Below are 8,882 nucleotides of genomic sequence, written 5' to 3'. Positions count from 1 at the left end.
TTACGTTCCAAGCTACGCAGCTACTCAGCTACGCTTACTTTCCTTCAAGTTACGCTATAATAGCAACACGTACGTTTTCAACCCCGAGTCAAGCTACACTTACGCTTCATACGCACAGCTACGTTTACGCTCCAATATACCCAGCTACGCTTACCTTCCAATATATGCTTAGGTTCCAAGCTACGCTTACATTCAAATGTTTGCTCACGTTTCTTCAATTAACGCTATAATAACAAAAGGTACGCTTACAATCCTGAGTCAAGTTAAGCTTACGTTCCATACGCAGGTACGTTTACGTTCTAAGCTACATATCTACTCAGCTACGCTTACATTCCAAGTTTTGCTAACGTTCCTTCAAGTTACGCTCTAATAACAAATAAGTAAGCTTTCAATCCTGAGTCAAGTTAAGCTTACGTTCCATACGCAGCTACGTTTACGTTCCAAAATACCCAGCTACGCGTACGTTCCAAGATATGCTAACGTTTCCAAAATATGGTTACGTTACAAAATATATGGTTACGTTTCAAGCTACGCAGCTACTTCAAAGCTATACAATCCAAGATACGTTCAGGTTCCAGTTACGCTATAACCAAAATGTACGCTTTCAATCCTGAGTCAAGCTAGGCTTCAATTCAAGATTTGCAGCTACGCTTACGTTTCAAAATACATTCCCACAAGGACGCTTTTGAATATCGCAAGATTCCTTTCCCCGGAGATAAAAAAAGTATTTCACTGTGAATAACAGGGTCCATTGTTCAGTTTCATCTATTTAGCAGAAAATATTGCTTACAAAATGTCTTTACTAATTAAAAATTTAGTTTGGCACCAGCTACAAGTTTTCAAATTTAACTTAAATTTGGCTGGTAATTAGTTTCTGCTATGCAGTACTATTTTGTGCTGAGCAAAATGTTTCTGCCACTATGCAGGCATTATGAAAATTTGGTCCTGGCACGTCGGGGGCACGTAACGCCTCGATCGCATTCCAAACTGCATCATGGCTATGCGGTAGTAGGCCTAGTTTATTGCTTTATTGACTTGTCACTGTCCCTTCATATTCTGGGTTAATTTCTTTGTGTTTTTCGTGACGATCTTTGAATGTACGTCGAAGCACGAAGGTCTACATCCATCGTCAAATGATTTGCCTGCTCCGTATATATAGCTGGTTGTTTATAATACATGGATCATTAGGCTGCGTCATAGTAAAACGCTGCTATAAACAAAACACCAGTCTACTTGCAACATTGTGCGACAATGTCACGAAGATTGGACAGTTGCATCGGCTGGAAAAACGTTTACGCTGGCCTTTTACTTTTTTTTTTTTTTTTTTTTTTCTTCAATTGTCGCTAATTTTGTGAAATGTTGATGATTTTTTTTTTACAGCAACCATCTATAAAAAAAACATTATTTATGATTATACACCCCTAAATTTGGTAAACGGTGAGCCGGTGTGTCCCTTTAAGAAATGAATTAAGGCCCAGGTGACCAGGTGTGTCCCTTTAAGAAATTAATTAAGGCCCAGTGACCAGTACACGCTCATGTAACGAAATGCGTTCTGGAAGTTGTAGTAGGCTATTTGGGAAACCAAAACACATTGTTGTAAAAGTGTGCATAGGAAACCCAATGTCACTGATTAAATGCCCCTGAAGAAGTCTCTGGTCTGTATGTGCCACAGCCACCGAGATTTATCGGACAAATTGCAACATCCCAAAATTGAACTCAGAAACAAAGTTTCATCAAATCATTTGTTAGGGTGGCATGGTTGGCTTGTGCGTTCGATTCCCGGCCAGGGCCAAAAGTGAGTTGAGTTGTGCGTTGGTTATCTGTTGTGTCACGAGGGTTTTCTAGACCATCGGTTTTCCTCCCTCGGGACAAATCTAGCCTTGCTCAAAGCAGTGGAATTATTCACTCAGAAAAAAGACCGCCGCTGTATGGAACCGTATACACTGTGCGTAAAATGTGTGTAACCACATCGCACGACGCCCCGTACACTATCCGCATGGACGGCCTCCGCATGCGGGTTAGTTGTACGAGTGCGAATGACTTGTGCACAGTAGTCATATGGTGTGCGTTGAGCGATGTGACGGTGTATGGCTGGGTCGTGCGGTGTGAATACACACAGTAAGCACAGTGTATACGGGTGGGTTTACAACGGTGTATTTTTGGAGTGAATAATGCGACTGTCTTGAGCAAGGCTAAGAAAAATCAAACACTTTCGATCTTGGCTGTGCTCCGCGGTCGTAATGGGTTGGTGTGGCTGGCAGCTGAAGGCGCCCTTGCATGCCTGCTTCCCAAACACGTTGCAGCCGCGTCCGTCGCAATTCAGCTCTAGCTGCGAGTACGGATGTTAGGCGGTTGTTAAGTGTCGCTGGTTGCAGGGGAAAATACGGCCACGTCATCATTTAAAAGCTAACAGATTAGCCTATTTATAGTTCATAGTTAATGGTCCATAGCATTTTGAGCAATTTCCATTTAAGAGTACCAATATTACTTGTTTACCTGATACGTAACGAGCCCATTTTCCTAATAGCCGGACTTTATGCCACTTCTGACAAAGCAAACAAACTGGGTCGTACTTGAATTGTCATTAGTCTAGCGATATGGTTCACACTAATACAAACCAAAAAAATTAGGGTAAACATACGACCATTAGGGAATATATCAGGTAGGCCTATACAATTTGAGCCAAGTGACAAGGGTATTGAAAGAACAGTGGAAGTGTGTTCCATATCTACCACGTGCATACATTCAAGTTTATTATTATTTTGTTTTATGAGCTGTGTTGTTTTCCTTTGTTTGTTTATGTATTCCCCTTTATTTAGGAACAACACAGTTATTCAAATACAAAAACTATATGTAACTTCCCAAGTAGTATGCCATAAAGCCAGCAAATACTAAAATATTGTTTTGCTGATGATTGCATCAATATTTACAAGACTGAGTTCCATAAACGCGACGGACAGATTTCATTGAAACTAATGATTCGTCATACAGCGTGCACCACTTCAAAATTCAACACGTTCATATGCCTATATGCAGCGACTGCTTTGAAATACGAAAAACACAGGTCTATGTTCCGACACACCTATGTTCATTCATTTACACATTAGAGGTAGTGTTATTAGGTTATTATGAAGAAAACAAATAGGAGTGTCGAGACATGGGGTGTGTAAACCGTAAATCTGTCGAAAATTGGGGATGTAAACGTGCCGGCAAGTTGTGTTCTGATTAACTGGCCAATGCATTTTGTTTAGAAGTTGGGCATTTCATTTGTCAAGATGTTTAACGTAATTATTTTGTGAACGCTTCGAAACTAAAACTGGTTTAATGACTTTGCCCTTTAAACAACAAATGAAAACTCTCCACAATAAACTGTCAATCTAAAATCTAGTAGAAGAACAGAACAAATTTTAGTTAAATACTCGTTCAGTTTGTTTCTTTCAGAAACAGGTGAAAGCCTTTGAGTTTATCATGATCAGACAAGTGCGATTTAACATTCAATGACCATTTGGGCAGTATGACTCGTGGACTCGACTGTTAAATAGTTTTATACATTGTATGCCTGTGTACAACAATTACTGTGTGTTCACGGTGTAAAAGCATTAAAAAAAAAATGCAACCTCTGGAAATGTTGTGAACTCTAGCAAACGTATAAACTCAACATGACAAAATTAGGTAAACAATGTACACGTTTTTCGACGGTCTACTGGATGCAGTTATTAATGACATTCGTGTTAATTTGAAAGGGTGGGCATCGTACTGCAGGGTCTGAACAAATTCAAACGTAACTAATGACTTGGTTGCAACAAGCCATCTTAGTATACGGTATAATGACCACTTGATACGGTATAATGACCCGATGAAATATTGGACAATATTAACACGGTTGGGTTTTCCAGTTGTATGAAACTTCCACAACTTTATTCTCTTTTATAAAGTTGATTATTTGGAAGTACGTTTTGGTAAAGAAGTGTACTGTTTTGAACATTATCAATGTTGTTTCTCGTACAGTATTCGTCGTTATTGCCGTCAGTTATCCACTTTTATAAAGTTCAGCAGAGATTCAACTGTGCAAAACTGGCATTGGTAGACACACTTTAACAACAGGTAAGAGTTTACTTTCCCTTGGTCTAATGGTATGTTCAATAACGCACATGACCAATAAAGTATTTTAACTGACAGATCGGACATTTTTCAAGTTGATCATGCCACATTTTGAACCATTTTTATTTTTTGCAATGAACTGCACACGCTCTTTTGACAAAACGCATGACTAGTTATACGCAGGCTATTTTGGGTGCGGCTGTTGTATGCGCCGTAGCACCTTGTAAACCCTTATAAACCCTCTGAATTCATCACCTCAATAACCTATCTTTCTGAAAGTTTGTATAACTCAGCGCCTTGAGTACCTTGTTAGGTAGATATGTGCGCTAAAGACTATTGACGAGATATATTATTATTTCATTGTGTGCTATTGAAACATAACTCTTGAATGTTGTTGACGATTACACGAATATAGGACACCAAAGGTCACAGGTTACAGATTATTATACACTGCAAAAACTGGGGTGTTCAAACTTACGTCTGGGTTGTTTTAACTTGTTTTAAGACTAACATCACATGGTGATAAAATAGCACCAAATGTAATTGGTTGGGGTACAAGCCACTCACTTGGGGTCTCTTTAGAGTGTGGACGTTAAACCGTGTGGTTGCATGTTGGTTAAGTTGGTATTACAACGTTATAGGGTTTGTATACTCTTAGTAAAGCCTGTGAAAATTACTTACATTGCAGTTTAATTTGGTAATAAGTACAGTAGTTTTGGATAGTGGAATGCATTTAAGAGATTAATTTTTGTTAAAGTCGAAGTACCATGGATGATTCGGGAAAAAGAAATCGCTTTTTATTTTTGACAATGAGTATCGTTTCTGACAGTAAGGTTTATTAGATTGTGAAAACCCCATTGAAGAGTGCTCTTTATGTGTGGACAACCGCTACATTTGTTAAAACAATCTCACATGTCACTTATTGAGATGACACTATTCAAATATTAAAGTCGCCTAGTGGTATTGTTTTTTTAAAATACAGCTTTTGTCATTAAGATATGTGTTTTAATGAGTGTTATATGAATACACAGTAGTTAACTTAGGTTCTAAAACAATAGTTCTCATTTTATTTACAAATTTAATAGTATGCCCAGACCCGAGAGGGCGCTGTTAGTAACATCGAGGCGCGATATTTTAAAAGATAATGTGTAGTCTGGGCCCGTACAACGTACACTACGTCTGGGTAACCGATCGGTATGATGCCTATTAACATAACTACGGTCCCGGAGCAGACTACACGCACTACGGCTGCTGTGCTTACGGTGTAATCGGATAACCCTGCACGGTGAATCGCAAGCTAAAACAAGCCCTCAAAGGTAAAACCCGAATTGTTCACGTTTGGCATATTATGCTCCTCTAGGTCTTTCAGGTCTTTCAAGTACCTTCTTTGACTTCCCACTCCGGAAAAGTTGTTGGGATGGCTTCAAGTTTTAGAACAACTTTTCTCTTTGTGTCAATGTGTGGTGTATTCCGAAAGCACGACGACTCGGAGTTCGCTGCACAGCGCTGAAAAAGACGTCGGACCGGACGTCCATTGTTTTGTGCGTCTGACTTTCGCGACCCACAACCGCCTATACTTGGGACCTGCAGGAGACACATGCAACCTGAACCCATCATTAATTGTTTTGCTGCATCCAGCAGCAATACACCTGGTCGGCATTGCCGGAAAATGCAACAACTAAAACATAAAACAAATCGAAACGTACAAGCTGACGACTTGGACCGTATTTGTACTTCGAACATGTGGTTACTCTACGCATTGCAGGCAAAGTCTGCCTCAATTGACGTCACAAAAGGGGAAGGCGAAGTCAGCCTCCAAAATAACTGTATCTATTTCGTCAACATATCAATCGTGACAAGCAATATTAATACAAACAAAAATGTTTATTGTTCAAAAGCATATACTCTTATGTTTGAATGAAAACAATATATATTTCCAGGTGACTTGAACTGTATGGTAAGTTTATGTACAACTATAAAACAATAAAACTCTGGTTTCAATCACAAACCAACGACTGGCACACTTTAAACAACCCCGCCCCCCCCCAAGGCTTTTCATATATGTTTTAAAGGCAGTGGACAATATTGGTAATTGCTCAAAATAATTATTAGCATACAACCTTACTTGTTAACGCGTAATCTGGAGAGGCTGGTAATATAAACAGTGTGAGAAACGGCTCCCTCTAAAGTGGAGTAGTTTTTGAGAAAGAAGTTATTTTCCACGAATTTGATTTCGAGACCTCAGATTTAGAACTTGAGATCTCGAAATCAAGCATCTGAAAGCACACAACTCCGTGTGACAAGGGTGTTTCTTTTTCTTTCAATATTATCCCGCAAGTTCGACGAACAATCGAGCCCAAATTTTCAGAGGTTTGTTGTTTTATGCATATGTTGAGATACACCAAGTGAAAAGACTGGTCTTTGAAAATACCTATAGTGTCCAGTGTCTTTAAATGTGGCATACAAAGGACAACAATCCCTGTCATGTAAAAGGGAAAAAGTCCATTGTTTTTTTTTACCGAGTGCAGGGTAATTTTACTCGTTTAGCAGGCACTGTATGAGATACAGTTTCTTTGACCGAAAATCGTTTCTAATCACAAGTTATCGCAACTCTCAACAACAGGCTCTTAATGCGGTAAGTCTGCTACCACCCAATGTATAAAATCACTGACTGTATGTACTATTGATAATGACATTCGTTTTACTTTCAGTCTCACCAAGATGGCCGAAGCTGCACTTCACACTGAGACCACTTGCAAGATTAGACATGTACACATCGAATGCCCAATCTGCTTGACTCGGTTCATCGATCCGAAAATCCTGGACTGCCAGCACAGCTTCTGCTTAAAATGTCTTCAGGAACTTGTAGACAAACAGGATCAGAAGACGGGTTTCATCATTTGCCCAGTGTGTAGAGAGAAAACTTCAGTCCCAGATAAGGGACCATCGGCTCTTCTCAACTGCTTTCTTTTGAGCTCGCTTATTGATGACGTCATCAATCCGAATAGTCCCGAGGTGGACATTAACCCTCTTGTCTCGATTTGCGAAGGATGCGACGAAGGTCGTGATGCCGTCTCACGGTGTGTTGACTGTGATGCGAATTTTTGCAAGATTTGTTTGGAATACCACGGCAAAATAAAATTGAACAGGGATCATCGAGTCGTTAATGCAGCCGGGTCGTCAAATGAGGGATCCAGAGACAACAACAAAACTTGCTTTCTAAAATGCCGGAAACACACTGACCAGGAACTGTGTTTTTATTGCGATACGTGTGACTTACTTGTTTGTCTCAAATGTGTGGTATTTGAACACAGAGCGCAAAACCACAAACTCACTGAAATCAAAGACTCCATTCGATCTTATCGTCAAGCTGTTAAAGAGGCATTGATGAAGTTTGATGAATGTCGCAAGCAATTTCAAAAAGTAGATGACTCTATCAAACACTCACAGCATAGATTACAGCTCATGGTCGACCGGGCTCTTCAAGATATTGTGGCTAAGGAGGAAGAAGAAGTCAAGAAAATCAGAAAAGCATCTCGCCTCCTTCAAGAAAGAGTCACTCAAATCTGCACAGAGAGAGGTGGGCAATTCGGCAGCATACAGATCAGCAATAGCGATAAGATAAGCCGCGCAGAGCAGATCGTAGCTTCAGTCAACGACTTGATGCATCATGCTGATGACTTTGAGCTACTGGACCTCAAGCCAAAGGTTATGCACAACTTGACATTCCACAAAGAGCTCCAGTTTCAAACAGTGCAACATAGCAAATCATTCATCGGGTTCAAAGGTCATGATGTCGTCTCTGATGCGGATATCGGTGAAATACTAGAGGAAGAGAAGTGGGAGGTGAAGACAGAGTTTGGTAAAGAAGGGGAAGGTGAGGGGGAGTTCAAAATGGCATTTGACGTTGCTTGTTTTAGCAGCAATGACATCGTCGTTACTGATGTTGAACGGCGGATAATATCAAAATTTACACCGAGTGGTAGTTGCAAATCTCAAGGTGTGCAAAGTAGAACAGAAGATGGACAACTAGAAAACCCTGGCGGTGTTGCGGTGACCTCTGATGACCTGCTTCTGGTTACTGACGGACAGGATGTAAAGGTTTATGATAGCGAACTGCGATTTATCCGTAAGTTCAGACCATTACGGAATGAAGTCGAGGGGCAGTCAGAGAGTAAACTCGCTGGTATTGCTGTTGACAAGAAAGATCGTATTGCAGTGTATGACGTTTGGAGAAAGGTAATATATCTTCAAAACAAGGATGGATCCACCATTTCCACAATAAAGCATGTTGCTATTGGCTCCAGCTTTCTATCTGTTAACAACAAGGAGCGACTGATCTTTACAAACATCTATGAGATGAAACTAGTTTGTCTGGATTTCATGGGAAACGAGGTGTTCAAGATCAGCACCTCCGTTGACGGCAAACCTGTAATGCCTACTGGTGTGTGTTGTGATTATGCTGGGGATATATATGCGTGTTTCTTATGCAAAGATGGTGATGGTGATGGTGATTGTGATAGTGATGGTGATGGTGATGGTGATGGTGACGGTGACGGTGACGGTGATGGTGATGGTGACGGTGACGGTGACGGTGATGGTGATGGTGACGGTGACGGTGACGGTGATGGTGATGGTGATGGTGATGGTGATTGTGATAGTGATGGTGATGGTGATGGTGATGGTGACGGTGACGGTGACGGTGATGGTGATGATGATGGTTTTGTTGCTGGTGAGATACATCACTACGATGCATCAGGTGAGCACATCGGCTGTGTAGC

The 8,882-nt window shown here is 40.6% G+C and overlaps 1 protein-coding gene across 1 annotated transcript in view; it reads left to right on the top strand.

The window, feature by feature from the left end:
• Positions 1–6,822: 6,822 nt before the first annotated feature.
• LOC117299125 (E3 ubiquitin-protein ligase TRIM71-like) overlaps positions 6,823–8,882 on the top strand; it is a 3,073-nt gene continuing 1,013 nt past the window's right edge. The window contains exon 1 of the mRNA XM_033782585.1: positions 6,823–8,860. Within this exon, the coding sequence (XP_033638476.1) occupies positions 6,823–8,860 (2,038 nt within the window). The remainder of the gene's footprint in view (positions 8,861–8,882) is intronic.

This window comes from Asterias rubens, chromosome 14, assembly GCF_902459465.1.
Source record: "Asterias rubens chromosome 14, eAstRub1.3, whole genome shotgun sequence".
Classification (NCBI taxonomy): Eukaryota; Metazoa; Echinodermata; class Asteroidea; order Forcipulatida; family Asteriidae; genus Asterias; species Asterias rubens.
Note: the sequence above shows the minus strand (reverse complement) of the source record. Positions and strands in the feature narration are given on the sequence as shown.